The 13,513-nt window shown below is 39.2% G+C and overlaps 1 protein-coding gene across 1 annotated transcript in view; it reads left to right on the top strand.

Annotated features, from left to right (window-relative positions):
- Nucleotides 1–13,513, top strand: part of AGBL1 (AGBL carboxypeptidase 1) — a 910,143-nt gene that overhangs the window by 122,348 nt on the left and 774,282 nt on the right. Inside the window, exons 10-13 of the mRNA XM_020963428.2 lie at nucleotides 4,464–4,547; nucleotides 4,989–5,078; nucleotides 7,343–7,491; nucleotides 8,637–8,724. Of these exons, the coding sequence (XP_020819087.2) occupies nucleotides 4,464–4,547; nucleotides 4,989–5,078; nucleotides 7,343–7,491; nucleotides 8,637–8,724 (411 nt within the window). The remainder of the gene's footprint in view (nucleotides 1–4,463; nucleotides 4,548–4,988; nucleotides 5,079–7,342; nucleotides 7,492–8,636; nucleotides 8,725–13,513) is intronic.

Raw genomic sequence — 13,513 nt, 5'->3', positions numbered from 1 at the left:
CGTTATCTAATCTACTCCCTTCATTTTTATAGATGAAGAAACTGAGGCTCATAGAGATAAAGTGACTGACTCAAGGTCATATAGGTACTGAGTGGCAAAGCCAGGATTCAAACCTCTCATCTGAAGACCTTGTCTCATATTTCACTGAAAAAAAATCAAGGACATTCACCAAGACCTTCCTACTCTTACTTCCTCCTCATCTCATTTCTCAGATGTCTTCTGTCACTATTTCCTCTCTCACCCTTGTCTCACATGTAAAGGTGACCCTTCTCCTTGTCAAGGCAAATCTCTCTACATATACAAGTTAGCCCATTGTATCTCATCTCTAGCAGATTGCCCCCTCTATCATTTCCAGTCCTTCACTTATCATTAATCTTTGCCTAATGGCAGCTTCCTCACTTCCTACAAGTATGCTTATGTCTCTCCCATCCTCAAAAACTTTCACTTGATCTATCCGTCCTCACTAGCTCTTGTCCTATATCTCTCTTCCCCTTTGCTGCTAAACTCCAAGAGAAGGCTGACGACAAGTAACGCCTCCAATTTCTTATCCTCTCACTTTTTTCTTAACTTGCCAGTCTGGCATCTGGCCTTCTCATTCAACTGCAATTGCTCTCTTCAAAGTTACCAATGATCTATTAATTGCCAAATCTCTGGCCTCCGCTCTGCAACAATTCTCATCCTTTTTGACTTCTCTGTATCCTTTGACAGCATTGATCACCCTCTTCTTGATATTCTCTTCTCTCTAGGTTTCCATGATAATATTTTCTCCTGGTTCTCTTCCTACCTCTATGACCACTCATTCTCAGTTGTCTTTGCTAGATCTTCTTCCAGGTCATGCCAGACAGCAGTAGGTGTTCCCCTGGGCTCTGTCCTGGGTCCTCTATCTTTTCCCTATCTATATTATATCACTTGGTGATCTTATCAGCTTCCATATATTCAATTACCATCTCTATGCTGATGATTCTTAGATCAAATTAATCCAACCCTAACCTGACTCCTAATCTCTAGTCTTGCATCTTCAGTTGCCTATTGGACATGTGAAACTGTGCAGCCTTGAAATTAAAAAAAAAAAAGCTTTCTCCTTGGATGGAAAGCTATGGCAATTATACTGAAATTATACTGGAAAAAGCAAAGCTACCACCTCGTGAACAAAGGTCTGTATAGTCAAAGCTATGTTTTTTCCAATAGCAATGCACTGGAAGTGCATGTAAGCAATGTAAGAGTTGGGCTATAAAGAAAGATGAGCACCACTGAAACTACACTTTCAAATTGTGGTGCTGGAGAAGACTTTTGAGAGTCCCTTGGACAGTAAGGAGATCAAATCAGTCAATATTTAGATATTAATTCAGACAATTCACTGGAAGGTCAGATACTGAAAATGAAGCTTAAATACTTTGGCTAAATAATGAGAAGATGGGACTCATTGGAAAAGACCCTGATGTTGGAAAAGAGTGAAGGCAAAAGGAAAAGGGGCTGGCAGAAGATGACATGGATAGGTAGTGTAATGGAAACAATGAACATGAACTTGGACAGACTTCAAGAGATAGTAGAGAATAGAAAGTCCTGGTGGGCTATGGTCCACGGAGTCACAAAGAGCCAGACACACTGAACAACAACAAACTGGATTTCTCACAGACATCTTAGATTCAACATGGCCAAAACTGAACTAATAATATTTCCTCCCAAACTCTCTGCTCTTCTAAACATCCTTATTACTGTAGAAGGCATCCTCACAGTCACCCAAGCTCACAAGCTAGGTATCCTCTTTGATTCCTTACTGTTTCTTACCCCACTACCCCAACTCCATCCAATGTGTTGTCACATTCTGTTGACCTTTACCTCTCAAATATCTCTCATCTCCATTCCCTTTTCTCTCCTGACACTGCTACCACTTGGTGCAGACTGTCCTTTTCTCACATCTGGACTGTTTCAATAGCCTCCTGATTGTTCTCCCTGCCCCAAATCTCTCCCCACTCCAGTCTGACCTCCACTCAGTTGTCCAAGTGATCATCCAAAAGCACAGATCTAACCATGTCAACTCCCCTCCTCACCCTATTCAATAAACTCCAGTGGTTTCTTATTACCCGCATCCCCATCAAAGTATACCTCAGGAGGAAACACGATGAATTCTGCTCTCTGCGATTCTCTGGTTAGCATTCTGGTGTCCCATCGCTGTGAAGTTTTACTTCTCCCTTGGATTTAAAACATCTCAGCAAAAGACAGCCTTGCATGAGCACGAGACAGGGAGCTGGGGCCCTCCCCAAACTGTTCAGTGTGTACCCATTGCAGCTGCCACTGCCAGCTTTTGTTTCACTCCTTTCTGAGCCAAAGTGTTGAAGGAGCTTTTTATGCCCAGTGGCATCACTTTCTGGTTTTACACTTCTAAATTAAAGCTTTTCACAGCGCATATTCCAGGACATTAAGTAATTGTTCCGCAGACCTTTGAACGTAACGCTGTTCAAAGGGTCAGGTTTATGAGGTGAGTCACCTCTGGTTTACACTATTTCTGCTCTTTCCCTTACTTCCCCCAGCCCCAATCACCATGGTATCCGCAGCCTGTCTGGTCAGAGGAAGAATTTTGTTTACCTTCTTGCTACGTGCTGGATCTTGATTACAACTAACTCTCCCTGTCCCTTCAGGTTTCTGTCCTTGTCCAATGGCAGCTGTGGTAGGGAAAGGTTGATGAATTTCTTTGTGGTGATCAGTCACTGCATCCAAACTAATATTGATTGCGCACCTACTATGCTAGGGGCAGTGAGACATGCAAAGAAGACTAAGTTGTGCTCTCTGCCCTCTTGAGCTTGCAGGGTAAAATAGAAGAAAACAGATACACACACTCACACACACCAAGGCACGGATAGTGCTTAATAAAAAGTGGACTATAACAGTGCAATGAGAAAGGAATAAACATAGTAGCCTTGCTGTTCAGAGGAGGCCAAGGTTACATTCATATTGGAAGACTAGGGAAAGCTTTGTGAAAGAGGTGACATTTAAGATGGGTCATTAAGAACAAGTAGGAATTAGACAAGCTGAGCGAGGGAGGTAAAGCTGCAAGGTAGAGGCAAAGGTATAAGCTAATGATGATTATGATGATGATGGCTGACATGTATAAAGCTCTTAAAGGTTTGCAAAGCCCTTAATGCACATTACATCACCGGATACTTAAAACACTCTCTGAGGCAATTGCTATTGCTATTTCCATTTTACAGATGAGGATACTGAGGCTTGAAGAATATACATGACTTGGCTATAGTTATGCTCTTAAAAAATGCCCAAGTTGGAATTTGAACCTAGATCTCCCTGACTCCAGGACAAATGCTCTGGCCACCATATCTCATAAGCAGTTCGATTTGACTGGAACATAGAATGGATAAGGATTTTTATGGGAGGTGTGACTGAAAAAAGGATTAAATCGTCACAGACTTCTAATGCCAGATAAAGTAATTTGGACTGATTCTGTAAGCAGTGGGAAATCATGGAAGGCTTTTGAGCATGGAAATGGGATATGAGGCATGATCAGAACTATGGTTTAGGAAATTTAATCTAGTAGCAGCATGTTAGCAATATGTGTGATGAACTAGAGGGAGGAGAGATTGCTGAACAAGGCTATTATAATAATCTAGGCAAGAAGAAACAGAGCTAGATTAGGGACTGAAGAGAATGGAAAAGAGATATTGTACATGTAGAATTTCTTGCTCTTAGTAATTAATTAGCTCGGCAGAGGGGAAGGTGAGAAAAGGCTTGAGTCAGAGACACGGCTGAAATTTCCAGCCTTAGTGGCACTGAGGATAGTGGTACCATGGACAGAAATAGAGAATTCCTGCAGGAACAGAATTTATGGGGGAGGTAATGAGTTCAATTTGGACATTTTGCTTTTGCTAGGAGAAATAAAAATGTATACTTTCAGGATGTACTTGAAGGCTGTCCTGTCAGCAAAACACAGCTCAAGAATAAAAGAATGAGCTAATTTCACATCTTTGTAGAAGATGAGAGGAGAAAGTAAGGAATTTCCTTTTGAGATCTTAACCACTGACTGATGCAGAATATTGAGTGGGCTGGGTCATGTTTTTGATCCAGCCTTGCATATCTTGGGTTGGCTATTATGCGTATTTCATCATTGAGAAAGGAATGGAAGAGAGAAGCTAGGAAAAACAACATTAAAGTTACCCCGGGTTGATGGATCTGGGCCAGAAATCAGAAGGAGAAAGATTTGCCTTTAGCTAAACTGACTGAGATCAAACTGAAGAAAACCTTCACACCAGAGCAGTGTGAAAAAAAATAATTTTCTAAATGAAGGTAAATATACCTATCTGAAGTCAATGGAGTGGAGGGTATAGAATGTTTCATTAACAGCTTTTTGGTTTCATCAGCAAAAATGTTCTCAAGGCAGAAGATCCCTTGGGCACATCCCAGTTTTTCTCTTGGCTGCAGACTCTGAATTTGTTATTTTTTTCTCTACTCAGGGCGAAAATATTTGAAGATGTCCAGCGGTTTATCCATCCAGAGAAGGTGATGGGCAGAGTTGTCTTCAGTTTAGATGAGTCTTGGTAGGTAGCCTTATGCATTGGTGGCATGATGATCTGGCTTCTATTAAAGGGGATACAAGTAAGGAAAGGTGTGCTGCTTTTAGTTGACCACCTTCTATAAAATTCAGCTAAATTATATATGTATATATAATGCACACACACATATACATATACATTCATATATGTATATATGATATATCTGTATATCTATATCTCTCTCTGTGTATATATATGTGTGTGTATGTATGTGTGTGTGTATGTATGTGTGTGTGTGTATAATATATATATATTATACACACACACATACATACACACACATATGAGAGAAATCTTACTTTAGGAGCAATGAGCAATCTAAGCAATGGGAAAATGCTGAGTACTGATCATGGAAATGGGTTCTTACTATTAAAAATAAGAGCAATAGTAATAGGTATGTCTATGAGCTATTTATTTTGCTTTCAGGCTCTTGCAAAGCACTGATGCAACTGAATATTTGAAGTTCTCCTCTGGGTTTGAATCGGGAAATCTGCGGAAGGCCATCCAAGTGAGAGAGTGAGTAAGGGGAGATCTGTGGGGGGTGGGGTCCCAGTATGCATATAGCTTTGCTATTGGAAGGGGTGAGTTGTTGTGGGTTTAGGATCATAGATTTAGATCAACAAGGGACCTCCTTTTACACATGTGGAAAATGAAGCCTGGGGATATGAAGTAACTGGCCCAAAGTCTTATCAGAACCATAAACATCCTCAGGCTCAAGAAAGAAAGATTTAATATGAAGGAAGAGTCTAAAATGGAATGAAGTAAAAGGAGAGCCAGGTTATGTTATCAAAAGAGTACATAGCTTTAGGAGTAGGAGTTTGAGTCCCAGTTTTGAGACAAACTTACTGTGAGGCCTTAGTCAAGTCACTTTACCTCTATGGGCCTTACTTTCCCTACCTACAAAATGAAGGTTTTAGATTAAATGACCTGTAAGGGTCCCAAGATCTTTAGAAATCTATAATTCTAAGAAGTGTGTTTCACCTCCTAAAAGTAAAGAGATATTGTCATTACAGCCAATATTGCTCACTAACTGGAGGCTTACTATAATGTACTCCAATGTAATTCAGAACTCTATACAACTTGAGTATTTGATGGGTCTCTTGAATTTTTAACCTTCCAGGACGCAATGGAACCTTTATAGATTCTTGCACTGCCCTGGCTGAATAGGGAAAGGATAGAGAGAGGTTATACATTGGTCCGCCTGCTGGGTAATGTGAGTGGAATTCTCATTATTCAACCAGGAAGGGTGGGGACCTCATCTCAGAACCTCTCAAGGGGCTGGAGATAACTTAAGGACCTGTGGCCACATATAGTGGTACTATCTGCTCTACTCTGTGTCACTGAATCTATCTGACAAAACAGTCCCTCCTTACCACTGATTGCCCTTGTAGGTGGTGTCAGTTCATTACTTCATTATCTTTGGTCAGGGCATCTGCCATGCCTGAAACACTCTCCCTTCAAGTCTTAGCTCGTGCGCCACACCCTAAACAAGACCTTTCTTTATACCCACTAGCTGTTAGCGTCCTCTCTCCCAAATTACTTTGTAGCTACTTGGTAATATATTTTGTATTGACTTATCTGTGTAAATGTTGTTTTCCACCAATGGTATATAAGTCCTTTCAATTCATGAGATGAAAGTGCAATTCACAGAAATAAAGGCAAAGATACATTTTTCTCTTAATCATAATACTTAATAACTCACATTTACATAATACTTAAATTTTTTTAAAGCACATTAAATTCTGTAAGGTAAATAATATTACTCTTTTGTCATTACAGTTGAAGAAAGTGAAGCTCATTGAGGTTAAGTGACTTATTATGGTCAAAGTCCTTTTAAGAGTCAGATACAGGATTCAAACTTAGATCCATCTTGACTCTAAGCCCAGGGCACAATTCATCATCTGGAAAAAAATGAATAGTCAGACAATCTTGACACGGACTGATAAATTATACCCCATGACCTATGGCTTATGATTTTTTTCTTTTCTCTTGGTTACTCTACTTTTTAATTCCCCTTCCCCCACCCATTCCCAACTCTAAATAGAAAATATTTGGTCATTGGAAATGTTGGCATCTTAGAAATTCAGTCTCATGTATCATGCAGATGATTTGTGACTGATTAATTTTATGATAAGAGCTAGGTGTTGATAAAAATGAGGCTTTGGATTTGATCCTGTTAGTTGTCTTTGCTCTCTTCTATGGCTATAGAGTTCCATTCTCATTTGAGATATTTGAACATATCATAAAACAAGTAGTATTGCCATGGGGAGAGATTAGGCAAGGACATAGATGGGTCAGTACAAATCTGTCTCCACTCTAGTCAAAGTACATGCCTAGACATTAGGTCAACAGCATTTTTTACACTAGGTGGCAAAATGGGTAAGAACTTTGAACTTGAAATGAGGAAGACTTAAATTTGAATCCTGCTCATACACTTACTATCCCTGTGATCCTTGGCAAATCATTTAATTTCTCTTAGCCTTAGATTCTTCATCTATAAAAAGAGGAGGTTGGATTCTCTGTCTTCTAAGTTCCCTTCTATGTCTAGATTGGTGATTCTATGAGTAGAAAATACTGGAGAGTAATTATTTTGCAGTTCAAATGAAAGAGATGCTAGAATTACTAAACCAACTTTGAAGTAGAAAAGGGTGAAACTACCTAGTCAATGCTAGCAGTCCTATATCACGTAATAAGGGTGAGATTACTCCCCTCCTCCCATTAAGGCTGTGAGAACACATTTCATAGCTCACCAGGCTAACATCACACATCTTGCTTTCCAGGTTTGAGTATGATTTATTGATTAATGCTGATGTGAATTGCGTCCAGCACCAGCAGTGGTTCTACTTCAAGGTGAGCGGCATGAAGGCTGCTATGCCCTACCGCTTCAATGTCATCAATTGTGAGAAGGTCAACAGCCAGTTCAATTACGGTATGAGCTTTTGGGGAAAAAGGATACTCCTGTTCAGCAAAATGATCAGTGTAGCATTTTTTGTGTCTGTGTAGACTGTGACTAAAAACACATCCTTGGTTTCAAAAAGGTTTAGAGAAGGGCCATCCATTTGAGACACTACTTAGGTGTCAAATTAGTGGCTGAGCTTGATGAACTGATACTCTGGAGGGGAAACCAGGAAGCTCTGATATTACCACAGGTAGTCAGAGTGCCTACGTAGAGGTTAATGTCAGGACTTCACCTATCCTTTTCTCTGTCATTGTCAGGTAAGTAGACAGCCTCTATTCTCCCATATTCCCAGGTCCAATAAACATAATGGCAAAGGCTTGCTACAACATCAGTGAGCTACACAAACTTATTGGCACCATCCACTTAGGAACTTGGAAAAACCACAGAGGAAAACTAGATTCCCCTGAATAACAGGAGGAAACTGGATAGGAAACGTTCAGGAGACAAAACTTATACTTCTATAACTATATATTTTGACCCCTGTGATGATGATTCTGCTATAACCTGAATATGTACATTGTCATCAGAGATAACTAGGGTCTTTGTCTTCAACAACATATCTGTCACTATAACATGCTAGAATATGGATTTTAATGTAGTATGGAATTCACATTTTCCCAAAAGTCTATTGACTTTCCTAAATCCAGACTAAATAAAAGAGATGTATTCTAGATGAATTGTAGTTCTGGAAACTCTAACTTATAGAAGTAACTTGTTAATTAAGTGTTCCATTAACAAAAACAATAATAACAATAATACTATGATAATATAAACTTTTATAGATAATCTCATTGATCCTGACAGATTACATCATTCACTGAGTAGCAAAAGAGATATAGGGATCCAGAAAAGTTAAGGAAATCACTCAGGGTCACCAAATGAATCATTATTAGAGCCAAAAATATAACTTAGGACTCTATCCTTAGAAAAGTTTTTTTTTTTAAAACATATTGGTATAGTTCTATTGGGAGGGAGAGAAATAAATTACCTTGCTGAAACAGATAATGAAACCTATGTGAAAAGAGAGAAAGTCTGGATATCAACTTTCTCTTTCCTTCTCTTTATCCTTCTGGAAAAAAAGTCCTATCACCTGAACCTGCCTTTGTTTTGTGTAGGGATGCAGCCGACCATGTATTCAGTGAAGGAGGCTCTCCAGGGCAGGCCTCACTGGGTTCGGGTGGGCTATGATATCTGTTATTACAAGTAAGTGCATCATTAGTATACCTTTGGTTACCCTTCCATTCCCTCCCGCATTCCCTACTTAACCATATTGATGCCCATAACCTTCAGCTGCCAATGCTCATCTGCTAAACTTGCTGCAGATCCCTCAAGGCTGCAAATCTCCTGTCCTTTAGTGGAATAAACAGACAAGATTTGTATACATGGATTTGAAGTAACATTCAGTACCTGGCATGTATTAGGTGCTGAATAAACATTTGTTTACAGTTGATTGAGGAATGCTTTATTTTGATTTTAGTGCTGCTTACTATTTTTATACTTAAATAGTATTATAGCCCCATTGCTATTTTTTTTGTACCCTACCTGTTTATCTCTAAGGAGACAAGGGTTCATAAACAACTTTTCTTTAATCTTTGATTCCATCCAAATATCATGCACTTTTGCAAAGTTTGTATTGAACTGGTCCACATGACTTGGAATTATATTTCTTCCTAATCAATTAGTAGATTTTCACTATTACTTGTATCGCTAGACACAAGACACTTAACACACACTTAAATTTCCCTACAATCAAAAAGTCCTATGAAAACCAAACTAAGTGGGAAATGACAGGACACACAATGTATTCAATCATTTTTGAGGCTCATTGACTGTTTCTAATGGAGCTACTGACTGATTCATTTTAGACTCTTGAGGTAATGGATCAATGTTTACATTCCATTGTGGGCATGGTGACTAAAACAAAACAAACAACACAACCAGTGAGACCCTCTGCAGTTCAGACTAAAATTGGTGCCAAAAATTGAGTTTTTATAGCTTGACAAAAATTTTTGGCTCGATAATCTAAGTAATGATATATGTGTGCATTCCTATAGTTGATGGACACTAGATAGTATCCATAAGCTTCTTAAGTATATGGATCTAACAGAAGGAAATGAACTTTGATAGAAGCAGAAGTCTAAGGACATAGGTCGGTCATATTTATCAACTAAAGTGATTGCAGAATTGACTATTAAGTACTGAAGGACAACCCTGAATTAACTAAAATCCTCAATTTAATAATTGGTGAGGTATTAGTAACAATACCTGGGATGCTATGGTCCTGTGGAATGCTTCTATTGAATTATTTATAAAATTAGCTGTGTCATACCTTCTTTTGTTTTCCTTGAAACCACATCCCATTATCTCTTTAATGACAGTTCTCTCATGGGCTAAGTATCAAGGTAGCTCTAAAGAATATGGTCTCACTTATTATGGGGTATTCAGGCCAATGTTAAAATAATTGTTTTCCATCAGCTAATGTAAAATCAATACAAGGTGTAGATATGTGATACTCCTACAGGAAGATTTTGAAATCTTATACTTGAGCTTTAGAAAGTGAAGAATGACTTATGTTCTCCTGGAAAAGCCACAGCCAGGAAAAATCATCAGTGATACTGATCTTTTGAAAAATTCCTTCTTCTTCTTCCAGTTTAGGCCTAGGACTAACAACGAGCTTGGATTAACACTTTGCACCCTCATCCAATAACCTGTACCCTTGCCAGGAGGCTGTTCCTATTGGAGTAGTTGCAATGGGGGAGGGGGCGCTCATGGGAATGTGGTCCTTGCGGTGGGGAGGAGGAAAAGGAAGCTCAATCTGGAACACAGGCCGCCTAAGGGATGCCAACATTAATAGCTTTTAATGTCATTAACAAGACAATTGTTCTGTGATTAAAGAGCAACTCAGGGGTAAGATGAAAACCATGAATGTGTAATGTCATTCATATTCATGTTCCAGACCTGAATACAACTGAGATGAGTGGATAAGATTGTTTTATTGTAATATCATTTGTTTTACAATTATTCATCAAATTATGTTAACATATTTTCAATACTTGGCAATACTCTGATCTAATAAAAAGATTGATATGCTGATCTCTGTTCACCTCCAGATCAGTCGTATCTACTTGGGAATAAATGGGTATGTCTTTTTTTTTTCCTATTATATTCGCCAATGGTAACACCTTGACTTTTTTCTTCCTTTTGAGTTTGCCCAAGAGGTTACCTTGGTCTTTTCCAAGTCATTTTCCTCCTACGGCATTGCTTCTGGAGAGCATTCTATCCTTTCAGTAACTATTACATTGTGCCTTCTGATGCTTGAGTAGTTTACTTGAATGATACTTTTATCATCTCTGATCTAGAGCTCCACAGTACAACTGTGATTGTCTCACAAGAAGGGTATTTTTTCAGTGTGTCATCTGCCCTCCAGTGCTTCCCTGTGCAGACACAAAAGAAGGGAGGATGGAGGAAGTTCTGAGGGAAAACAACTCCCATCCTGGTGTAGCACCTTCTGAGTTGTGAATGAGGATTTGGAAGGTGTCCCATCCCTTTTTGCTTGGAAGGATGATCACTGTGAACTCTAAAAGACATTTGAAGGGAAAAACAGTGAAAGGGATTTTTTTGAGAGGGAGAACAGGAAAGGTCAAACCCATTCACCCTTGCCCCTCAGAGAAGTAAGCATCGAACATTTTAGCCTTCGCTTTCTACAAGTCCGCTTCTCTCACTGACATACATCTCGTCTCATCCCTTTTCATGTTCTCCCAGCTCTGATGTAAAGTCATTTCAATGCTGAAGGACAGTGGGAGTGAAATGGTGTGCTGAGTGGCTATGTAATACACAATGGCTGATCTCTTCTGACATTTATCTTCACTCTTGAGGGGAGACGGAATAGCTCACTCATGAAGATGAATGTCATACAAGTGCTCTGCCATCGTGTATCCTTCCGATATATCTCAAGAGAGAGATTTTTAAGTTATATATAATATTAGAAACATTGCTGCCACAGGGAAGCTTGGTGGCTGCTGTTCTGGTTTATTAGATCCTGTTAAGGGACATGATGCACCCTTGTTAAATAGAGTCATAGTCATTCTAAGATTATCTAATTCACCCTTATCTTAACGGTTGTTTATTTCAGGCACATACTTGCATGTACAAACACATGCAGATACATCCCAACATGTTTTAAAAAAGAAAGATGGAAATGTATTGAAATCATAGCTGCATACTTGTGAACTCCATTCTTTGACTCATCTTTCAACAGACAGCTGACTGAGAAGATGGAAAAGCAAAAGGAAGCCTATAGCTACTCAAATATTAGTTTGATTGATCCTAGGTCATCATTGATCAAAGTTGGCCTACATAAGCTGATGCAGATCTATCATCCTATATGATTTTCATAAATCTTTCCCACCTAAGGTGGGAAGAAAAATTAATTTGATGGCATCAGTGACATGATACATCCTATCTGAGAGGTCATTTTTTCCCACTACATAAATGCTCTCAAATATTCCCTTGATTCTTTTTTATATACCACCTGATTTCTTACATATCCTCAACCCCAAGTGGCTCTGCAAATTTGTCTAACTTTTTAATAAGGACAATATTGCTTCTTGAGATATACACAGAAGTTGCACAGAGCATCTTAGTCATAATCCTACTGGCTTTGATGGGCAAAAGACCTCTTTTAAGTTCACTTTCTGGAGTCTGTAGATAATAAAATCATGGACTCTTGTGATCATGAGGGACCATAGAGGTTCTTTAAAGTAATGCATACCTAAGAAGATTTTCCTCTACGAGAGTCCTTGTAGTTATTTGTTACCCATCCTCCACTGGAAGTCCTCTAGAGAAATGGAAGTATTCCCTTCTGCAGCAATCCATTTGATTTTTTCCTAATTTTTAGGTAGTTTCTTCCAAACATTTAGATAAATTTACCTCTTTGCATCTTCTACCTATCAATCCTAATTCAGCTTCTGGGTGAGAAGTAAAGGTATTTGAATCATTCTTTCATAAGTCAACCTTTCAAATACTTGAGGAGCTATTCCACCTCCCCTAAGTCTTCTTTTCTCCAGGCTAGACATCCCCAGTTCCTTCAGCGAATCCCAAATCATGGTATTGAGTTATCCCACCCTCCTTGTCACATGCTCAGATTTGTGAAAGTTCTTCTGATAACGTATTGCCACCACTTGCTCAAAATACTTCAGAAATACCCTGACCAAAGCAGAGTACAGAAGGATTCTCAACACCCATATTTTGTTCACCACTCATTTGTTTATACAGTCAAAGTTGGCATTGCCTATATGGGTTTTCATGTTTCACTACTGAGCAGTATTAAGCTTTGAATGCTAATGAATGCTCTGTTACTGATGTGTAAAAGGCCCATAACATGAATATTAAACGTTAGAGAAAACAACTTGTTCGTGTGATCTCAATGCAGATTGGGCAAGTATAATGACACTGGGACAAATATATGAAGAAGAAGCTCTGGAGAGAGTTTTAGAGCATATGAAAGTGAAAAAAAAATTATTGGAGGTTGATTTAGTTCCAGGATAGTTCCTGCTCACACTGCAGTCAGGATAAGCCCTCCCATGGTGAGGCCAGGAGTTTGTTTGGGGTTCAGCCAGAGTTTAAACCTGAGACTGACTGTAATTGAAACTGCTTCAAGCAGCAACCCCAGGCTAAAATCAGCATTTAGTGGGGATTCTGACTTTCTACAGTGACCCTGGAAAGTTGACTTTTCATTGTTGTGTGGGCTGCTGTGGGAAGCTGGCTCTGTATTAGTCCTAGACTGAGGAATCTGACACCCAGCTCCTGATTTATGTGATGGAAAATGTGTTAAGAGTGGAAGATATCTGGGAGACAGCTGAGTTTAGTACGACTGTTTGTCAGCTCCAGCTGCTAGCCATGAATCAGAGTATACAGACCTTGTCTTTGATGTTGATAGGTAGGAGGGGTAAGACAAAAGGTGTACACTGGGGGAGTGGCTATTCCATAATCT

Source organism: Phascolarctos cinereus, unplaced genomic scaffold (genome assembly GCF_003287225.1).
Source record: "Phascolarctos cinereus isolate Bilbo 61053 unplaced genomic scaffold, phaCin_HiC Scaffold_3;HRSCAF=262, whole genome shotgun sequence".
NCBI lineage: Eukaryota > Metazoa > Chordata > Mammalia > Diprotodontia > Phascolarctidae > Phascolarctos > Phascolarctos cinereus.
Note: the sequence above shows the minus strand (reverse complement) of the source record. Positions and strands in the feature narration are given on the sequence as shown.